The following is a 21828-nucleotide window of genomic DNA, read 5'->3' as shown; positions in this document are numbered from 1 at the left end:
TGTTAAGGTTGACGTTGACGTTGACTTTGATTTTGATTTTTGAGTTACTTCTATAAAAAAAAGCAGTTGGATTTGGATATGAAGGAAATGAAGTATCTTTAGTTGAGAGAAACTCTGCTGCTAATTGCTTCTAATCATATCATTTCGTTTCGGACTAAATTTTACTTCTAAGGTAAGAATTCAGCTCTCTCTCTCTTTTTTAATTAGTGGTCCACAATTAGAGGGAGAGACTGGAATAACATCTGCTGATAGAATTAATGAACAACATTTTGGTCCTATTTATTTGTTCTAACTTGTTACTAATTACTTAAGAATAATCATCATTAACAAATATTAAGAAATTTGTGTGTGGTTTTATTTCAAGACTATTCTGATTATTTTTTTAAAACAAAAAGTTCAACACAATAAGGTGGAGCAACTAAAAAGTACAAAATTATTAAGTAACAAAACAAAAAGTTAAACTGTAGTATTTCCGATATTATTATCAACAACTAAAAAAATTAAAATTAGTCCACTTTTTGTAAACTAATATTGTTATTTACTGGTAACTGTAGGTTCTTATTTAAACCAAAGAAAATATGACTGCTGCTATTATGGGAGGGGCATTACTCTTTGCTTATGTTCAGGTGTTGTTGGATAAGATCATTTCCAATGAGTTTTTGGACTTCTTTAGGAGAAAGAAAGCTTAATGTTTCACTTCTTGAAAAGATGAAGGTGACATTACTGAGTGTTTAAGCTGTTCTAAATGATGCCGAGGAGAAGCAGATCACAAATCCTGCTGTCAAGGAATGGTTGAATGAAAGTGCCAAGGTGCGAAACGTCTTTTCCTCTCGTTTCGACGATCATATGGTATGATCAATTCTAAAAGCAGCTCCCTCATTAAGTTTTTGTTATGATACCCCTCCCCTCCCAACCGTCTCTCTACAACAGCATTTTAAGATATATAACTTTTTCAATGACAAAAAATTCTCTCATTAGGCAATACTTCATCGTCTTTTTTTTGTATTAACTATCTCACAGCAACAAAATTCAGAATACACATAGTTACCATCCTATTAGACATATATGTAACAATTTAAGAAAGCAATCTTATTTTAGTTGCTATTCTATTAGATATGTATCTAAAGATCCAAGAAATCATATACTGCATGACAAATTTACTCCGAATAAAAAAAGAACTAAACAATACTCTGACACGTAAGTTTTTTGGTTCCAATACTATTGGAAATGGAGATACACAGGATCAAACCCACCTTTACATAGTCACATAGGAAAAAACTAATGAAGGTATATACATCATGTTGAATTTGAAAAACTAAAACTGGATTGAAGTGATGACCAAACATTATTAGACTATTATATACATCATGTTTTATTAAGTTCGTAAGATGTTAAAATAGTCATGATAAAAGTGAACTGTCTACAAATTTGGACCCAACAACAAAGAAGTAGCTAAAATAAGAAAACACCCAAAATAATCACAATGACATGAACTTTGCTGTGCCTACATGAAATATAAGAATTTAAAATAACAGAACAAAAGCACTTTGAATAGGAACCAAATTTTAACAAGGCTGAATCAAGCTCTCAACATAATCAAATATATCGAAGTAACAATTGTTGGCCAAGATATTAACGCGTTTAACACTATTATCTCTTCTGTCATAAAAAACTTCCTCAAAACGATGCCGGCCTCTCAACATGAAGATATTTCCATTCTCAAATATAAACTCCGGGAATAATAGCCTTTCAACACCGAGATGGTGAAAACTAATCTTTAGCAATTGAGTCCAAGAATTTTCATCTCCAAACTCCTTCATTTGCCATGCAATAAGATGAGTGTTCTTGTAATCATGAAGAAAATACAGGCTATTTTCCCAAACTCCCAGAGTTGGCTTTTGACCGGGGATCTCATCGATACCCTTTGGAAGCAGAATCTGTTTATTTGTATCCGATTTCAGGTCAAAAGAAACAATCATTAACATATCAAGTGTAACATCAGCCCAATCATAAGCACCTCCATGTGGGTTACGGAGACCTAGCCAATTAAGAGTGCCACCGATGAAGTGGCCATTATCTTCAACAGAAAACGGAAAAGCAGGGAAACTGTTGGCCCTCTTCCAAGAACTGCCACCGAAGCTATAAACTTGCGCAGTTACTGTTCCAGAAGAATCCCGAATGACAGTCACTACCTTGTAACTGTCACTTGACTCATCGTACCCAAACCCAAAAGCAGTATGCATACTGACACTTAAGCACGGCGAGTTCTCTGAAATAAACCCTGTGAGAGGGTTCAATAAACGAAACCAGATATCGCAAATATGGTTGTTGGGGTGGTAAAGAATACGGGCCAAACAAACCAACCCGTTGCATGAACCCGAAACCCAGTCTTGTACGTGTAGAGAGTGGTGATTCTCTTGAGCATCAAGAGCGGATGATGGATTTTGGATGAAAGATTCAACGCTACTCAACACTATGCTCTGTTTTCTTTCTTCGCCGAGGGTGAGCGGTTGTGTTAGCGTAAACAGGAGGATGGCATTTTTGGACGAACGGTGAAGGTGAAGTTTGACGAAGTGAGGGTGGGAGATGATGGAGTTCCATGACTTGCACACAAGCTTCAGGCGCGTGACAGGCTTTGCTGGAACCCAAGAGAGGATCTCCATCACCACTTCACACAAGAGGACCGCCGCCGTTGGGTGTTGAGCCGCCATGTGCATACCCTCAAAATGCAATTGCAAAGGTAGTTTTGGCATTATAAAGTAGTTTGATAAAGTTTTTATTTTTAAAAAATATAGTATTTATGTTTGGTAAATTAAATAAAAAATAATTCTTAATAAATATAAGTAACAATAATTACGTTTGATAAAATAATTTTTAAAATTTAAAAATACTATAAAAGACAAATTTAACTGTTAAATTTAAAAATTTGTTAATATATAAGATTATATTAGACTTTTAAATTTGTTAATATATAAGATTATATTAGACTTTTAAATTTTAAATTTTAAAAAGTTCTACCTTAATTATTTTTAAATAATAATAATAATAATAATAATAATAATAATAATAATAATAATAATAATAATACAGATTAGTTTATTGATTTTTTTGTTAAGGTTGATGTTGATTTTGACTTTGAGTTTTGAGTGACTTCTCATCAAAGAAGAAGCAGCTGGATCGGGATATGAAAGAAATGAAGTATCTTAGTTGAGAGAAGCTCTGTTGCTAATTGCTTCTAATCATATCATTTAGTTTCGGATTAAATTCTACTTCTAAGGTAAGAATTCATCTCTCTCTCTCTTTCTCTCTTCTTTAATTAGTGAGGTCCAAAATTAGAGGAAGAGACTGTAATAACATCTGCTGATAGAATCAATAAATTACATTTTTGTCCTATTCATTTGTTCTAACTTGTTACTAATTACTTAAGAATAATCATCATTAACTGATTAAAATATAATTGTAAATCCATCAAATACTAAAAAAACTTGTTTGTGAGAAATTTGTGTGCTATTAATACACTATTTCTCCTGTAAACTAATACTGTTATTTATAGGGTCTTATTTAAACCAAAGAAAATATGGCTGCCGCTATTGTGGGAGGGGAATTACTCTCTGCTTCTGTTCAGGTGTTGTTGGATAAGATCATTTCCAATGAGTTCTTGGACTTCTTTAGGAGAAGGAAGCTTAATGTTTCACTTATTGGAAAGAAGAAGATGAAGTTAAAGACAAGATTGATTTAAAAGCATGGGCATGTGTTTCAAAGGATTTTGATGGTTTTCAGGGTCACTAAGACTGTGCTTGAATCGGTTACCTCAAAAACAACAAATACTGATAACTTGAATACTCTGCTATGCAAACCTTTCCTATCTTCCATTTGACATCTCTTGATAGTGAAGATTGCCGAACACGCATTTGGAGCAAATAATTCCAGTGAAAGGTCCAACATAGAAGAAATTGGAAGAGAAATTGTGAAAAAATGTGATGGTTTGCCTTTAGCTGCAGTTGAATTGGGGGGTCTTTTTCGCACCAAATTGTCGAGAAATGATTGGAATAAGGTACTTAGAAGTAACATTTGTGATCTGCCAAATTTGAAAGTGCAACCTGCTCTGCTACTAAGCTATCATTTCCTTCCGGCTCCTTTGAAACATTGCTTTGCTTATTGTTCAATTTTTCCAAAGAACTCAGTCTTAGAAAAAGAGATACAAGTTCGGTTATGGATTGCAGAAGGCTTAGTACATGTGTCAAAAAGTAAGAAAATCCTGGAAGAAGTTGGTGACGAATTCAATTTTCAGGGGAAGATTGTTGACCCCTGTGATGCTTCACAAGCCAATATGAAGAAGAAAGAACAAATTGAAGATCTATCATTAGAATGGGATAGCTGCACTGCTCAAGAGTCCCAACATCTTGTATTGGAGCACCTGCAGCCTTCAACAAACTCGAAGAAACTAACCATCAAATTCTATGGTGGAACCTGGTTTCCGAACTGGTTAGGTAATTCCTCATTTGCACTATCACCTGTTGGACAGCTTCATAATCTTAAAGAACTCATCATATTTGATATTATCTCAGTGAAGACTATTGGTCCTGAATTTTATGGAATAGAGTTTAAACAAAGAAAGAAAAAGAAGGATTTTTAAAAAAGACATAATGGTTCACGAGTTTAAAATTGGTATTCAAAATACTCATGTGTTGTTTCAATAAGTGATGCCAAAAATTGGTTACAAGTCTACGATTTGATCTTGCAAAGCATAGATTGAGTTGTCAAAATGGCGGAAATGATAGTTACAGTACCTGGCTTTTACACTAGGCAAACTAAACATGGCAGTAGCTGCATTGTGCAGTTGCTATTCCTGTCAAATTGGGAATGTAAGATAGCTATAAGAAACATTTGACAATTCAAATGAGTTAATTCATGAGCTGAGGTTTCTAGTGAATGCAATAGGGAACAACTTAGTATTAGCAGTGCAGCAACGTCAGCAAATAGTGATAGCATCAAACTTATCATGTTATAGTTCAATGTCAATTGTGACTTTTAGCAGCATATTTTCTAGTGCATTGAAACAAATTTTTTTCAGCTGCTAATGTAATATGTAATTCTTGGACTTGATAATTTTGTTGACAAAACAGCAATAGAATACTAAAAGCAGCTCCCTCATTAAGTTTTTGTTATGATACCCCTCCCCTCCCAACCATCCCTCTACAACATCATTTTAAGATTTTAAGTACATCAAAAAATTCTTTCATTAGTCAACATTTCATCATTTTTTCTTCGTACTAACTATCTCACAGTAACAAAATTCAAAATACACATAGTTACCATCCTATTAGACATGTATGTAACAATCTAAGATAGCAATCTTATTTTAGTTGCTATCCTATTAGACATCTATCTAAAGATCCAAGAAATTATATGCTGCATCACAAATTTACTCCGAATAAAAAAAAGAACTAAAAACAATACTCTGACACGTAAGATTTTTTGTTCCAACACCATTGAAAATTGAGATACACAGGATCAAAACAACCTTCACATTGTCACATAATTTCCACGGAAAAAACTAACGAAAGTATATACATCATAGATAGGGTACTTTTGGCAGGGCAATAGGATGTCATAATTTATTTCCATCCTTATATTATTCATTCCTATGACTACTGTAAATAAGAATTCAGCTTGTCATCAAGCTTATTCGCCATACAAAACATATGTCATGAAAAGATAAAGTAACCAATAACTAAATAAAGTGAATTTTTCATTACTTTTATAATAGGATAGTCGCAAAAATCAATCTTCCCTCCAGAAAATGATGTTCTAGATTCTTACTAATGAAAAAATCAACGCAACTTCATTTGTCTGTAAACTTCATCCAACAATTAGCAAAAATGAATAAACTTATGCAACAAGTAGTCATGATAAGAATGTTAGAATTTTTTGTATATATAAAGTTTGCAGCCAAATCAAAATTGATTTTTAAATTTGGACCCAACAACAAGAAGTAGCTAAAGTAAGAAAACACCCAAAATAATCACAATGACATGAACTTTGCTGGGCCTACATGAAATATAAGAATTTAAAATAACAGAATAAAAAGCTGCAGAAGCAAAACTTTGAATAAGAACAGAATTTTAACAAGGCTGAATCAAGCTTTCAACATAATCATATGCATCGAAGTCAAGATTGTTGATATTAACGCGTTTAACACTATTATCTCTTCGGTCATAAAAAACTTCCTCAAAACTATGCCTGCCCATAAACATGAAGATATTTCCATTCTCAAATATAAACTCCGGTAGCAATAGCATTTCAACACCGAGATGGTCAAAACTAATCTTTAGCAATTGAGTCCAAGAATTTTCATCTCCAAACTCCTTCATTTGCCATGCAATAAAATGAGTGTTCTTGTAATCATGAAGAAGATACAGGCTGTTTCCCCAAACTCCCAGACTTGGCTCTTCACGGGGGATCTCATCGATACCCTTTGGAAGCAGAATCTGTTTATTTGTATCCAATTTCAGGTCAAAAGAAACAATCATTAACATATCAAGTGTAACAGCAGCCCAATCATAATCATCTCCATGCGGGTTACAGAGACCTAGCCAATTAAGAGTGCCACCGATGAATTGGCCATTATCTTCAACAGAAAACGGAAAAGCAGGGAAACTGTTGGCTCTCTTCCAAGAACTGCCACCGAAGCTATAAACTTGCGCAGTTACTGTTCCAGAAGAATCCCGAGTAGCAGTCACTACCTTGTAACTGTCACTTGACTCATCATACCCAAACCCAAAAGCAGTATGCACATTGACACGTAAGCACGGCGAGTTCTCTGAAATCAACCCTGTGAGAGGGTTCAATAAATGGAACCAGATATCGATAATACCATTGATGGGGTCAAGAAAACGGGCCACACAAACCAACCCGTTGCATGAACCCACAACCCAGTCTTCTACTTGTAGAGAGCGGCGATTCTCTTGAGCATCAAGAGTGGATGATGGATTTTGGATGAAAGATTCAACGCTACTCAACACTAAGCCCTGTTTTTTTTCTTCGTCGCGGGGGAAAGTTGGTGTTCGCGTAGACAGGAGGATGGCATTTTTGGGTGAACGGTGAAGGTGAAGTTTGACGAAGTGAGGGTGGGAGATGATGGAGTTCCATGACTTGCACACAAGCTTCAGGCGCGTGAGAGGCTTTGCAGGAACCCAAGAGAGGATCTCCATCACCACTTCACACAACAGGAGCGCCGCTGTTAGGTGTTGAGCCGCCATGTGCATACTCTCAAAATGCAATTGCAAAGGTAGTTTTGATAAATCTTATATTTTTAAAAGGTTTAGTATTTATATTTTTTAAATTAAATTAAAAATAATTTTTAATAAATTCAAATAGTAATAATTGCATTTGGTAAAATAATTTTTAAAATTTAAAAATATTATAAAAAATATAAATTTAATTCTTAAAATTTAAAAATTTGTTAATATTAGACTTTTAAAATTTAAATTTTAAAAAGTTATACCTTAATTATTTTTAAATAATAATAATAATAATAATAATAATAATAATAATAATAATAATAATAATAATACAGATTAGTTTATTAATTTTTTTCTTAAGGTTGATGTTGATTTTGACTTTGACTTTGAGTTTTGAGTGACTTCTCATCAAATAAGAAGTAGCTGGATCTGGATATGAAGGAAATGAAGTATTTTAGTTGAGAGAAGCTCTGCTGCTAATTGCTTCTAATCATATCATTTGGTTTCTGACTAAATTCTACTTCTAAGGTAAGAATTCAGCTCTCTCTCTCTCTTTTATCCTATTTATTTGTTCTAACTTGTTACTAATTACTTAAGAATAATCATCATTAACTGATTAAAATATAATTGTAAATCCATCAATTACTAAGAAATTTGTTTGTGAAAAATTTGTGTGCTATATATTAATCCTTATACACTACTTCTCTTGTAAACTAATCCTGTTAATTACTGGTAACTGTAGGGTCTTATTTAAACCAAAGAAAATATGGCTGCTGCTATTGTGGGAGGGGCATTAGTCTCTGCTTCTGTTCAGGTGTTGTTGGATAAGATCATTTCCAATGAGTTCTTGGACTTCTTTAGGAGAAGGAAGCTTAATGTTTCACTTCTTGCAAAGATGAAGATGAAGTTAAAGACAAGTTTGATTTAAAAGCATGGGCATGTGTTTCAAAGGATTTTGATGTTTCCAGGGTCACTAAGATTCTAAAACATCATTTTAAGATCCTAAGTACATCTAACTTTTCCAGTGGCAAAAAATTCTCTCTTTAGTCAATACTTCATCATCTTTTCTTCGTATTAACTATCTCACAGCAACAAAATTCAGAATACACATGGTTACCATCCTATTAAACATGTATGTAACAATCTAAGAAAACAATCTTATTTTAGTTGATATCCTATTAGACATGTATCTAAAGATCTAAGAAATCATATACTGCATGACAAATTTACTCCGAATAAAAAAAGAACTAAACAATACTCTGACACGTAAGTTTTTTGGTTCCAATACTATTGGAAATGGAGATACACAGGATCAAACCCACCTTTACATAGTCACATAGGAAAAAACTAATGAAGGTATATACATCATGTTGAATTTGAAAAACTAAAACTGGATTGAAGTGATGACCAAACATTATTAGACTATTATCATTTGTTTGTGTGATTAGTTTTATTAAGTAGCTAAAGTAAGAAAACACCCGAAATAATCACAATGACATGAACTTTGCTAGGCCTACATGAAATATAAGAATTTAAAATAACAGAATAAAAAGCTGCAGAAGCAAAACTTTGAATAGGAACCGAATTTTAACAAGGCTGAATCAAGCTCTCAACATAATCAAATACATTGAAGTAACAGTTTTTGGCCAAGATATTAACGCGTTTAACACTATTATCTCTTCGGTCATAAAAAACTTCCTCAAAACGATGCCTACCTCTCAACATGAAGATATTTCCATTCTCAAATATAAACTCCGGGAATAATAGCCTTTCAACACCGAGATAGTGAAAACTAATCTTTAGCAATTGAGTCCAAGAATTTTCATCTCCAAACTCCTTCATTTGCCATGCAATAAAATGAGTGTTATTGTAATCATGAAGAAGATACAGGCTATTTCCCCAAACTCCCAAAGTTGGATCTTTACTGGAGATCTCATCGATACCCTTTGGAAGCAGAATCTGTTTATGTGTATCCGATTTCAGGTCAAAAGAAACAATCATTAACATATCAAGTGTAACAGCATCCCAATCACCTCCATGCGGGTTACGGAGACCTAGCCAATTAAGAGTGCCACCGATGAAGTGGCCAATATCTTCATCAGAAAACGGAAAAGCAGGAAAACTGTTGACCATCTTCCAAGAACTGCCACGGAAGCTATAAACTTGGGCAGTTACTGTTCCAGAAGAATCCCGAATGACAGTCATTACCTTGTAACTGTCACTTGACTCATCATACCCAAACCCAAAAACATTATGCGCATTGATACGTAAGCAAGGCGAGTTCCCTGAAATAAACCCTGTGAGAGGGTTCCATAAACGAAACCGGATATCGCAAATATGGTTCTTGTATAGAATATGGGCCACACAAACCAACCCGTTGCATGAACCCAAAACCCAGTCTTGTACGTGTAGAGAGTGGCGATTCTCTTGAGCATCAAAAGTAGATGATGGATTTTGGATGAAAGATTCAACGCTACTCAACACTAAGCCCTGTTTTCTTTCTTTCTCGGGGAAAGGTGGTGTTCGCGTAGACAGGAGGATGGCATTATTGGGTGAACGGTGAAGGTGAAGTTTGACGAAGTGAGGGTGGGAGATGATGGAGTTCCATGACTTGCACACAAGCTTCAGGCGCGTGACAGGCTTTGCAGGAATCCAAGAGAGGATCTCCATCACCACTTCACACAAGACGAGCGCCGCTGTTGGGTGTTGAGCCGCCATCTGCATGCCCTCGAAATACAACGAAGAAGAACGTAAATGTAATTGTATTATAAGTAGCGGATAGGATTTGAATTCTTTAAATTTTAAATTTTATTTTAAAGGATAAAGTGTGTTTTTTTTTTTTTTTATTATTTATCTTATAAATAAGATTAAAAAATTATAAAAAAATCATTTAAAAATGAGTGATCATATTTCAAAATTTAAAAAAATTAAATTTAAATTAATCGTGTCTCTGGCGGCTAGGTTTTAAAATTGATCAGGAAATGAAGAGATGACATGTGTCCTGTTATTGTTGTGTTAGTGGAGATTATTAACGTCGTTTCTGAAAACGAAAAATTTGTGATGGCGCACACATTTTTGGGATTTTATTAATATGTAGAGGTTTGAAAGTAATTTCATTTTCCAAGTTATTTATGGCAGAGCTAATTTTAGGATTTGTCCAATTGCAGAACAACTTTCTTTTCTGGTAAATGGCTGCGGCTTGATTTGTTGATTTTGTGGTGCTGAAATCTTGAAATTTTTGTATAAGTTTTAGGTTTAATTACTCTGCTGATTCCTATAGTTTTGCAAAATTTTCAATTAGATCCTTATATTTTTTTTTAATTGAGTCTTTACACCAAATTTTTTTTAAATAGGTCCCTATACTTTTTTTTTTCTTTTATTTAGGTCTCTATACTTTTTTTTCCTTTTATTTAGGTCCCTGTACCAATTCCTTTTTTTAGTTGGGTCCCTATAAAATTAAGCCAATTACTACTAAGAGGGACTTAATTAAAAAAAAATTGGTGCAGGGACCCAATTAAAAAGAAAAAAAGTATAGGGATCTAATTGAAAATTTCACGAAACTATAGGGACTGACAGAGTAATTAAACCTAAGTTTTATGTTTGTTTTGTGATCCCAACTTTGAAAATGTTGCAGAGCAGCCATGACTGTAACTTGCACAAACTGGGAGCAAGAGGTTTTTTAATTTTTTTTTTTGTTGTTTGGACCCGCCGGAAATACCAATAAGACAAGCCACACCAAAACAATAAGAGAAAGGCACACAACAATCTGATTGTAACTCTAGCAACTCGCAGGTGCTAAGCATTCTTTTCAATTTTGTCAAATTTTTATTTTCATTACACTTCTTTATTTAATTTCTTAATTTTAAGTTTTGAAAATTGAGGGAATAGGATGTTTTTTAGACATTTCATAAAAAAAGAAGTGTCATCTTCTCTTGAAAATACAAAGTACATACACTTTTAATTTGTCGAAATAAATATCTTTCTGTATTTTTAAAAAATCAGAATTATGCATCACATAATAATAATAATAATAATAATAATAATAATAATAATAATAATAATAATAATAATCTGGATATGAAGGAAATGAAGTATCTTAGTTGAGAGAAGTTCTACTACTAATTGCTTCTAATCGTATCATTTGCTTTCTGATTAAATTCTACTTCTAAAATAAGAATTGAGCTCTCTCTCTCTTCCTCTCTTCCTCTCTTCTTTAATTAGTGAGGTCCAAAATTAGAGGGAGGGACTGTAATAACATCTGCTGATAAAATCAATAAACCACATTTTGGTCCTCTCATGGCTCTCTATTTTATCCTATTCATTTGTTCTAACTTGTTACTAATTACTTAAGAATAATCATCATTAATTGATTAAAGTATAATTGTAAATCCATCAAACACTAAGAAGTGAGAAATTTGTGTGCTATTAATCCTTACCTACACACTACTTCTCTTGTAAACTAATGCTGTTATTTACTGGTAACTGTAGGGTCTTATTTAAACCAAAGAAAATATGGCTGCTGCTATTGTGGGAGGGGCATTACTCTCTGCTTCTGTTCAGGTGTTGTTGGATAAGATCATTTCCAATGAGTTCTTGGACTTCTTTAGGAGAAGGAAGCTTAATGTTTCACTTCTTGGAAAGATGAAGATGAAGTTAAAGACAAGTTTGATTTAAAAGCATGGGCATGTGTTTCAAAGGATTTTGATGTTTTCAGGGTCACTAAGACTCTGCTTGAATCGGTTACCTCAAAACAACAAATACTGATAACTTGAATACTCTGCTATGCAAACCTTTCCTATCTTCCATTTGACATCTCTTGGTAGTGAAGATTGCTGGTCTTTACTTGCTGAACACGCATTTGGAGCAAATAATTCCAGTGAAAGGTCCAACCTAGAAGGAATTGGAAGAGAAATTGTGAAAAAATGTGATGATGGTTTTCCTTCCCTTACCATTGAATGGATGGTCATTTGACTATTACCTATCAAACAAGGTAATATATGACTTGTTGCCCAAGTTAAAACAGTTGCGGGTATTATCTTTGTCACACTACAAGAATATCTCTGAGTTACCAGACTCCGTTGGAGCTTTAAAACATTTGCGGCATTTAGATCTCTCTGGCACTAACATTAAAAGGTTGCCTTCTGTGGTTTGCAAGCTCTACAATCTACAGAGCTTGCTGTTGTCTGATTGTAAATTTCTCACTGAATTACCTGAGGAGATAGCAATGTTGGTGAATCTTCGCCACCTCGACCTTAGTGGAACTCAATTGCAGGAGATACCGGCACAAATAGCAAGACTAGAAAATCTCCAAACTTTATCTGGGTTTGTTGTTAGCAGACAGCAAAATGGATTGAAGGTGGGAGAATTGCAAAAATTTCCCAATTTGCAGGGGAAGCTCTGCATTTCAAAGCTAGAAAAAATTGTTGACTCCTGTGATGCTTCACAAGCCAATATGAAGAAGAAAGAACAAATTGAAGATCTGTCATTAGAATGGGATAGCTGCACTGGTCAAGAGTCCCAACATCTTGTATTGGAGCACCTGCAGCCTTCAACAAACTTGAACAAACCAACCATCAAATTCTATGGTGGAACCTGGTTTCCCAACTGGTTAGGTAATTCCTCATTTGCAAACATGGTGTATTTGTGCATTAATCCAGTTGTTCTCTACTTGAGTCACAATTTTCTGTTGAAGTAGATAACAGAAACATTATCAATGCATCAAATCTATTCAGTGAATTAATGCTTGGTCTTAATTCTCTTGAACAATTACATATCGAAGGCATTCCTTCTCGGACCGCCATCCCTAGAGATGGTCTGCCGGAAACGTTAAAGAGTTCTGTTCTTCAAAAATTGTGAGAACTTTCAATTCTCAAAAATTGTAGTTTATATTTCCATTGACAACTAAGTCCGTAATTTAGTAACTTGCATATACGCACTTATTTTTCCATTCACTTCTTCCGCAATGAAAGTTTTGCAAGCTATTAATAAATAAATATTGATCCAAATTTGTTGGAATAGAGTTTAAACAAAGAGAGAGAAAGAAGGATTTTTAAAAAAGACATAATGGTTCAAGAGTTTAAAATTGGTATTCAAAATACTCATATTTTGTTTGCATAAGTGATGCCAAAAATTGGTTACAAGTCTACAATTTGATCTTACAAAGCATAGATTGAGTTGTCAAAATGGCATATATGACAGTTACAGTACCTGGCTTTTATATTAGGCAAACTAAACATGGCAGTGGCTGCATTGTGCAGTTGCTATTCCTCTCAAATTGGGAATGTAACATAGCTATAAGAAACATTTGACAATTCAAATGAGTTCATTCATGAGCTGAGGTTTCTAGTGAATTCAACAAGGGACAACTTAGTATTAGCAGTGCAGCAACGTCAGCAAATAGTGATAGCATCAAACTTACCGTTTTACAGCTTTTAGCAGCATATTTTCTACTGCATTGAAACAAATTTTCAGCTGCTAATGTGATATGTAATTCTTGGACTTGATAATTTTGTTGGCAAAACAGCAATAGAACACTAAAAGCAGCTCCCTCATTAAGTTTTTGTTATGATACCCCTTCATCCCAACCATCCCTCTACAACATCATTTTAAGATCTTAAGTACATCTAACTTTTCATCATCTTTTCTTCGTATTAACTATCTCACAGCAACAAAATTCAGAATACAGATAGTTACCATCCTATTAGACATGTATGTAAGTATGTAACAATCTAAGAAAGCAATCTTATTTTAGTTGCTATCTTATTAGACATGTATCTAAAGATCTAAGAAATCATATGCTGCATGAAAAATTTACTCTGAATAAAAAAAAGAACTAAAAACAATACTCTGACAAGTAAGTTTTAACAAAAAGCTGAATAGGAACTGAATTTTAACAAGGCTGAACCAAGCTCTCAACATAATCAAATGCAATGACGTAACGATTGTTGGCCAAGATATTAATGTGTTTAACACTATTATCTCTTCGGTCATAAAAAACTACCTCAAAACGATGCCTGCCTATCAACATGAAGATATTTCCATTCTCAAATATAAACGCTGGAAATAGCCTTTCAACACCGAGATGGTGAAAACTAATCTTTAGCAATTGAGTCCAAGAATTTTCATCTCCAAACTCCTTCATTTGCCATGCAATAAAATGAGTGTTCTTGTAATCATGAAGAAGATACAGGCTATTTCTCCAAACTCCTAGAATTGGCTTTTGACCGGGGATCTCATCGATACCCTTTGGAAGCAGAATCTGTTTATGTGTATCCGATTTCAGGTCAAAAGAAACAATCATTAACATATCAAGTGTAACATCAGCCCAATCATAATCAGCTCCATGTGGGTTACGGAGACCTAGCCAATTAAGAGTGCCACCGATGAAGTGGCCATTAATATCTTCAGGAAAAAAAGGAAAAGCAGGGAAACTGTTGATCGTCTTCCAAGAACTGCCACCGAAGCTATAAACTTGTGCAGTTACTGTTCCAGAAGAATCCGGAATGACAGTCACTACCTTGTAACTGTCACTTGACTCATCATACCCAAACCCAAAAGAATTATGCACATTGACACGTAGGCACGGCGAGTTCTCTGAAACAAACCCTGTGAGAGGGTTCAATAAACGAAACCAGATATCGCCAATATCGTTGTTGGGTTGGCAAAGAAAACGGGCCACACAAACCAAACCGTTGCATGAACCCGAAACCCAGTCTTGTCCGTGTAGAGAGTGGCGATTCTCTTGAGCATCAAGAGTGGATGATGGATTTTGGATGAAAGATTCAACGCTAGTCAATGCTAAGCCCCATTTTTCTTCTTCGTCGAGGGTGAGCGCTGGTGTTAGCGTAAGCAGGAGGATGGCATTTTTGGGTGAACGGTGAAGGTGAAGTTTGACGAAGTGAGGGTGGGAGATGATGGAGTTCCATGACTTGCACACAAGCTTCAGGCGCGTGACAGGCTTTGCTGGAACCCAAGAGAGGATCTCCATCACCACTTCACACAACAGAAGCGCCGCTGTTAGGTGTTGAGCCGCCATGTGCAGTTTTGGCATTGTAAGGTAGTTTGACAAAACTTTTATTTTTGAAAGGATTATTTTTTAAAAAGTGGAGCATTTATGTTTGGTAAATCAAATTAAAAATGACTTTTAATAAATTCAAGTAGTAATAATTAAGTTTGGTAAAATAGTTTTTAAAATTTAAAAATATTATAGAAAATATAAATTTAACTGTTAAATTTAAAAATTAGTTAATATATAAGATTATGTTAGACTTTTAAATTTTAAACTTTAAAAAATTCCATCTTAGTTATTTTTAAATAATAATAATAATAATAATAATAATAATAATAATAATAATAATAATAATAATAATACAGATTGGTTTATTGTTTTTTTGTTAAGGTTAATGTTGACTTTGACTTTGAGTTTTTGAGTGACTTTTCATCAAGAAGAAGCAGCTGGATCTGGATATGAAGGAAATGAAGTATCTTTGTTGAGAGAAACTCTGTTGCTAATTGTTTCTAATCATATCATTTGGTTTCTAACTAAATTTTAAGAATTCAGGTCTCTCTCTCTCTCTTTCTCTCTTCTTTAATTACTGAGGTCCAACATCTGTTGATAGAATTAATAAATTACATTTTAATCCTCTCATAGCTCTCTATTTTATTCTATTCATTTGTTCTAACTTGTTACTAATTACTTAAGAATAATCATCATTAACTGATTAAAGTATAATGGTAAATCCATCAAATAGTAAGAAACTTGTTTGTGAAAAATTTGTGTGCTATTAATCCTTCTTTACACACTACTTTTCCTGTAAACTAACTGTAGGGTCTTATTTAAACCAAAGAAAATATGGCTGCTGCTATTGTGGGAGGGGCATTAGTCTCTGCTTCTGTTCAGGTGTTGTTGGATAAGATCATTTCCAATGAGTTCTTGGACTTCTTTAGGAGAAGGAAGCTTAATGTTTCACTTCTTGGAAAGATGAAGATGAAGTTAAAGACAAGTTTGATTTAAAAGCATGGGCATGTGTTTCAAAAGATTTTGATGTTTTCAGGGTCACTAAGACTCTGCTATGCAAACCTTTCCTATCTTCCATTTGACATCTCTTGACAGTGAAGATTGCTGGTCTTTACTTGCTGAACACGCATTTGGAGCAATTTGGAGCAATTTGGAGCAAATAATTCCAGTGAAAGGTCCAACCTAGAAGGAATTGGAAGAGAAATTGTGAAAAAATGTGATGGTTTTCCTTCTCTTTGCTGTTGAAAGCTAAGGTGAGTCCTAGTCAAGTTCAGGATTGAGTTAGAATCTGAATTTGTCTCAGATAGGATTGGGTAGATTCTAGGAAGAATTGGTGAATGTAATTCCGTTAAAAGATAGTGAAATTTCGTTATTGTTATGATAGAAACTAGATATAGACTATATTGCATTAAGTAGTCGAACCATGATATATTTGGGTGCAATTCTCTCCTCTCTTATCGTTCCATATTTTTTTCACAATAATTACAGCTTTATCTCATGTTGTGACATAGGAGATAAAAATAGAATATCTCCTTAGTTTTATCTAAAGAAAGCAAAAGTTACAAGACTAGAAAAAATGGTGGCCAAGATTCAACCTCATTCGAGTTTTTTAATTTGAATATGGAACCCAAGGAAGTGTTGAACTCGCGTATGGGGAGGAGGGGTGCTTCACCTCGTTGTGGGATCAGAGGAAGCAGAACTCGGACTCTGCGAGTTGTGTCTCTCAGAATGTAAAAAAAATTACCCAGAACAAAACAAAACGGAGGGTCCGAATTCCATGTTTCAGATTTCAAATTCCATCAGCTGCAAATCAGACCATGCGATTTGTGAAGCAAATTTGTGTACTCTGAATTTTTTTCAACACAAATCGGACCATCGGAGGGTCCGTGTACTCCCACAATCTTAAAAAACACCAAAAATTACCATGTTAAAGTATATCACTTATTTTGCTTCCATATCAAAATTTTTTTGCCACCTCATTCTCTTAGTTACTGACAATCATCACATCATAAATACATAAATAGAGCATCTATGACATAGATAGGGCATACTTAGGGTACTTTTGACAGGATAATATAGGATGTCATAATTTATTTCCATTCTTATAGTATTCATTTCTATTAGTATAATCCCATGGGAATAGATCTTCTCAATTGTTAAAAAAATTAAGAGTGTAAAGTGTGATCTTTAACCCTCTATTGCTCTCTCTTTTATATTTATTCTTGGTCCTACTTATAAAACTAATGGTGAGAGATCACACTTTACTCTCTTAATTGTTAAAAAAAATGGAGAGAATCCATTCCCCAATCCCATGACTACTATAAATAAGATTTCAACTTGCCATCAAGCTTGTTCATCATTTAAAACATATGTCATGAAAAGATAAAGTAACAAATAACTAAATAAAGAAAACTAAATAAAGAAAGTGAAAATTTCATTGCTTTTATAATGGGATGGTGGCTAAAATCATTTTTCACTCCAGAAAATCATGTTCTAGATTCTTAGTAATGAAAAAATCAACACAACTTCATTTTTCTGTAAACTTCATCCAATAATTAGCAAAAATTAATAAACTTATGCAACAAGTAGTCATGATAAGGATGTCAAAATTTTATGCACATGTATATATAAAGTTGCAGATAAATAAAAGTGATTCGTCAACAAATTTGGACCCAACAACAAGAAGTAGCTAAAGTAAGGAAACACCTGTTAAAATATAATTAGGATCAATTAGAATTTTAACACACCCAAAATAATCACAATGACATGAACTTTGCTGGACCTACACGAAATATAAAGATTTAAAATAACAGAACAAAAAAAATGCAGAAGCAAAACTTTGAATAGGAACCGAATTTTAACAAGGCTGAACCAAGCTCTCAACATAATCAAATGCATTGACGTAACGATTGTTGGAAAAGAAATTAACGCGTTTAACACTATGATCTCTTCGGTCATAAAAAACTCTCTCAAATCGATGCCTGCCTATCAACATGAAGATATTTCCATTCTCAAATATAAACTCCGGGAATAATAGCGTTTCAACACCGAGATGGTGAAAACTAATCTTTAGCAATTGAGTCCAAGAATTTTCATCTCCAAACTCCTTCATTTGCCATGCAATAAAATGAGTGTTCTTGTAATCATAAAGAAGATACAGCCTATTTCCCCAAACTCCCAGAATTGGCTCTTGAGTGGGGATCTCATCGATACCCTTTGGAAGCAGAATCTGTTTACTTGTATCCGATTTCAGGTCAAAAGAAACAATCATTAACATATCAAGTGTAACATCAGCCCAATCATAATAAGCTCCATGCGGGTTACGGAGAACTAGCCAATCAAGAGTGCCACCGATGAAGTGGCCATTAATATCTTCAGCAAAATACAGAAAAGCAGGGAGACTGTTGATCGTCTTCCAAGAACTGCCACCGAAGCTATAAACTTGCGCAGTTACTGTTCCAGAAGAATCCCGAATGAGAGTCACTACCTTGTAACTGTCACTTGACTCATCATACCCAAACCCAAAAGCATTATGCACATTGACACTTAAGCACGGCGAGTTCTCTGAAATAAACCCTGTGAGAGGATTCAATAAACGAAAACAGATATCGCAAATACCGTTGTTAGGGTGGCGAAGAATACGGGCCACACAAACCAACCCGTTGCATGAACCCGAGACCCAGTCTTGTACTTGTAGAGAGTGGCGATTCTCTTGAGCATCAAGAGCTGATGATGGATTTTGGATGAAAGATTCAACGCTACTCAACAGTGTGCTCTGTTTTCCTTCTTCGCCGAGGTTGAGCGCTTGTGTTCGCGTAAGGAGGAGGATGGCATTTTTGGGTGAACGGTGAAGGTGAAGTTTGACGAAGTGAGGGTGGGAGATGATGGAGTTCCATGACTTGCACACAAGCTTCAGGCGCGTGAGAGGCTTTGCAGGAACCCAAGAGAGGATCTCCATCACCACTTCACACAACAGGAGCGCCGCTGTTGGGTGTTGAGCCGCCATGTGCTTACCCTCAAAATGCAATTGCAAAGGCAGTTTTGGCATTATAAGGTAGTTTGATAAAGCTTTTATTTTCAAAAAGTGTAGTATTTATATTTGATAAATTAAATTAAAAATGATTTTTAATAAATATAAGTAGCAATAATTATGTTTGGTAAAATAATTTTTAAAATTTAAAAATATTATAAAAGACATAAATTTAACTGTTAAATTTAAAAATTTGTTAATATATAAGATTATATTAGATTTTTAAATTTTATATTTTAAAAAGTTTTACCTAAGTTACTTTTAAATAATAATAATAATGATAATATTACAGATTAGTTTATTGATTTTTTTGTTAAGGTTGATGTTGACTTTGTTTTTGACTTTGAGTTTTGAGTGACTTTTCATCAAAGATGAAGCAGCTGGATCTGGATATAAAGGAAATGAAGTATCTTAGTTGAGAGAAGCTCTGCTGCTAATTGCTTCTAATCATGTCATTTGGTTTTTGACTAAATTCTACTTCTAAGGCAAGAATTCATCTCTCTCTCTCTTCTTTAATTATTGAGGTCCAAAATTAGAGAGAGATTATAATAACATCTACTGATAGAATCAATAAACCACATTTTGGTCCTCTTATAGCGTTCTATTTATCCTATTCATTTGTTCTAACTTGTTACTAATTACTTAAGAATAATCATCATTAACTGATTAAAGTATAATTGTAAATTCATCAAATACTAAGAAACTTGTTTGTGAGAAATTTGTGTGTTATATATTAATTCTTATTTACACACTACTTCTCTTGTAAATTAATACTGTTAATTACTGGCAACTGTAGGGTCTTATATGGCTGCTGCTATTGTGGGAGGGACATTATTCTCTGCTTCTGTTCAGGTGTTATTGGATAAGATCATTTCCAATGAGTTTGGACTTCTTTAGGAGAAGGAAGCTTAATGTTTCACTTGTTGGAAAGAAGAAGATGAAGTTAAAGACAAGTTTGATTTAAAAGCATGGGCATGTGTTTCAAAGGATTTTGATGTTATCAGGGTCATTAAGACTGTGCTTGAATCGGTTACCTCAAAAACAACAAATACTGAAAACTTGAATACTCTGCTATGCAAACATTTCCTATCTTCCATTTGACATCTCTTGATAGTGAAGATTGCTGAACACGCATTTGGAGCAAATAATTCCAGTGAAAGGTCCAACCTAGAAGGAATTGGAAGAGAAATTGTGAAAAAATGTGATGGTTTGCCTTTAGCTGCAGTTGCATTGGGGAGTCTTCTTCGCACCAAATTGTCGAAAAATGATTGGAATAAGGTACTTAGAAGTAACATTTGGGATCTGCCAAATTTAAATGTGCAACATGCTCTGCTACTAAGCTATCATTTCCTTCCAGCTCCTTTGAAACGTTGCTTTGCTTATTGTTCAATTTTCCAGAGAACTCAGTCTTAGAAAAAGAGATGCTAGTTCGGCTATGGATCGCAGAAAGTTTAGTACATGTGACAAAAAGTAAGAAAATCCTGGAAGAAGTAGGTGACGAATACCTGGTGACGAATTCAATTTGCAGGGGAAGCTCTGCATTTCAAAGCTACAAAAAATTGTTGCCCCTGTGATGCTTCACAAGCCAATATGAAGAAGAAAGAACAAATTGAAGATCTATCATTAGAATGGGATAGCTGCACTGCTCAAGAGTCCCAACATCTTGTATTGGAGCGCCTGCAGCCTTCAACAAACTTGAACAAACTAACCATCAAATTCTATGGTGGAACCTGGTTTCCCAACTGGTTAGGTAATTCCTCATTTGCAAACATGCTGTATTTGTGCATTTATACAGTTGTTCTCTACTTGAGTCACAATTTTCTGTTGAAGTAGATAACAGAAACATTATCAATGCATCAAATCTATTCAGTGAATTAATGCTTGGTCTTAATTCTCTTGAACAATTACATATCGAAGGCATTCCTTCTCGGACCGCCATCCCTAGAGATGGTCTGCCGGAAACGTTAAAGAGTTCTGTTCCTCAAAAATTGTGAGAACTTTGAATTCTCAAAAATTGTAGTTTATATTTCCTTAGACAACTAAGTCCGTAATTTTGTAATTTGCATATACGCACTTATTTTTCCATTCACTTCTTCCGCAATGAAAGTTTTGCAAGCTATTAATAAATAAATATTGATCCAAATTTGTTGGAATAGAGTTTAAACAAAGAGAGAAAGAAGGATTTTTAAAAAAGACATAATGGTTCAAGAGTTTAAAATTGGTATTCAAAATACTCATATTTTGTTTGCATAAGTGATGCCGAAAATTGGTTACAAGTCTACGATTTGATCTTACAAAGCATAGATTCAGTTGTCAAAATGGAATATATGACAGTTACAGTACCTGGCTTTTATATTAGGCAAACTAAACATGGCAGTGGCTGCATTGTGCAGTTGCTATTCCTCTCAAATTGGGAATGTAACATAGCTATAAGAAACATTTGACAATTCAAATGAGTTCATTCATGAGCTGAGGTTTCTAGTGAATTCAACAAGGGACAACTTAGTATTAGCAGTGCAGCAACGTCAGCAAATAGT

The 21828-nt window shown here is 34.2% G+C and overlaps 5 protein-coding genes and 2 long non-coding RNA genes across 7 annotated transcripts; 2 read left to right on the top strand and 5 right to left on the bottom strand.

Annotated features, from left to right (window-relative positions):
* Positions 1-1565: 1565 nt before the first annotated feature.
* On the bottom strand, positions 1566-2711 carry LOC112782460 (F-box/kelch-repeat protein At3g23880-like). The gene has a single exon (XM_025824850.3). It carries the CDS (start codon positions 2709-2711, stop codon positions 1566-1568), a length of 1146 nt encoding a protein of 381 aa, XP_025680635.2.
* Positions 2712-6125: 3414 nt separating this feature from the next.
* LOC112786602 (F-box/kelch-repeat protein At3g23880-like) lies at positions 6126-7262 on the bottom strand. The gene has a single exon (XM_025829971.2). The coding sequence runs from the start codon at positions 7260-7262 to the stop codon at positions 6126-6128; it is 1137 nt and encodes a 378-aa protein (XP_025685756.2).
* Positions 7263-7582: 320 nt separating this feature from the next.
* On the top strand, positions 7583-8415 carry LOC140182798 (uncharacterized). The gene is made up of 2 exons (XR_011878931.1): positions 7583-7772; positions 7987-8415. It is a non-coding gene; the product is annotated as an uncharacterized lncRNA (long non-coding RNA).
* A 316-nt stretch (positions 8416-8731) lies between these two features.
* On the bottom strand, positions 8732-9962 carry LOC140183293 (F-box/kelch-repeat protein At3g23880-like). Its single transcript, XM_072231334.1, has 2 exons — positions 8960-9962; positions 8732-8757 (listed from the first exon to the last, which is right to left on the bottom strand). The coding sequence occupies exons 1-2, from the start codon at positions 9960-9962 to the stop codon at positions 8732-8734; spliced, it is 1029 nt and encodes a 342-aa protein (XP_072087435.1).
* Positions 9963-14133: 4171 nt separating this feature from the next.
* On the bottom strand, positions 14134-15279 carry LOC112782461 (F-box/kelch-repeat protein At3g23880-like). The gene has a single exon (XM_025824852.3). It carries the CDS (start codon positions 15277-15279, stop codon positions 14134-14136), a length of 1146 nt encoding a protein of 381 aa, XP_025680637.1.
* A 2839-nt stretch (positions 15280-18118) lies between these two features.
* LOC112786601 (F-box/kelch-repeat protein At3g23880-like) lies at positions 18119-19267 on the bottom strand. Its single transcript, XM_025829970.1, has one exon. The coding sequence runs from the start codon at positions 19265-19267 to the stop codon at positions 18119-18121; it is 1149 nt and encodes a 382-aa protein (XP_025685755.1).
* A 696-nt stretch (positions 19268-19963) lies between these two features.
* Positions 19964-21330, top strand: LOC140182669 (uncharacterized). The gene is made up of 2 exons (XR_011878667.1): positions 19964-20569; positions 20690-21330. It is a non-coding gene; the product is annotated as an uncharacterized lncRNA (long non-coding RNA).
* Positions 21331-21828: the final 498 nt, after the last annotated feature.

This window comes from Arachis hypogaea, chromosome 20 (assembly GCF_003086295.3).
Source record: "Arachis hypogaea cultivar Tifrunner chromosome 20, arahy.Tifrunner.gnm2.J5K5, whole genome shotgun sequence".
Lineage (NCBI taxonomy): Eukaryota > Viridiplantae > Streptophyta > Magnoliopsida > Fabales > Fabaceae > Arachis > Arachis hypogaea.
Note: the sequence above shows the minus strand (reverse complement) of the source record. Positions and strands in the feature narration are given on the sequence as shown.

What these genes read in the sequence shown, in the direction of transcription:
- LOC112782461 (XM_025824852.3), bottom strand. Translation starts at nt 15,279, where the DNA reads ATGGCGGCTCAACACCTAACAGCGGCGCTTCTGTTGTGTGAAGTGGTG.
- LOC112786602 (XM_025829971.2), bottom strand. Translation starts at nt 7,262, where the DNA reads ATGGCGGCTCAACACCTAACAGCGGCGCTCCTGTTGTGTGAAGTGGTG.
- LOC112782460 (XM_025824850.3), bottom strand. Translation starts at nt 2,711, where the DNA reads ATGGCGGCTCAACACCCAACGGCGGCGGTCCTCTTGTGTGAAGTGGTG.
- LOC140183293 (XM_072231334.1), bottom strand. Translation starts at nt 9,962, where the DNA reads ATGGCGGCTCAACACCCAACAGCGGCGCTCGTCTTGTGTGAAGTGGTG. An exon ending in AAATATCTTCATGTTGAGAG is followed by an intron (nt 8,758 to 8,959) that starts GTAGGCATCGTT and finishes TATTTCATGTAG; the next exon opens with GCCTAGCAAAGTTCATGTCA.
- LOC112786601 (XM_025829970.1), bottom strand. Translation starts at nt 19,267, where the DNA reads ATGGCGGCTCAACACCCAACAGCGGCGCTCCTGTTGTGTGAAGTGGTG.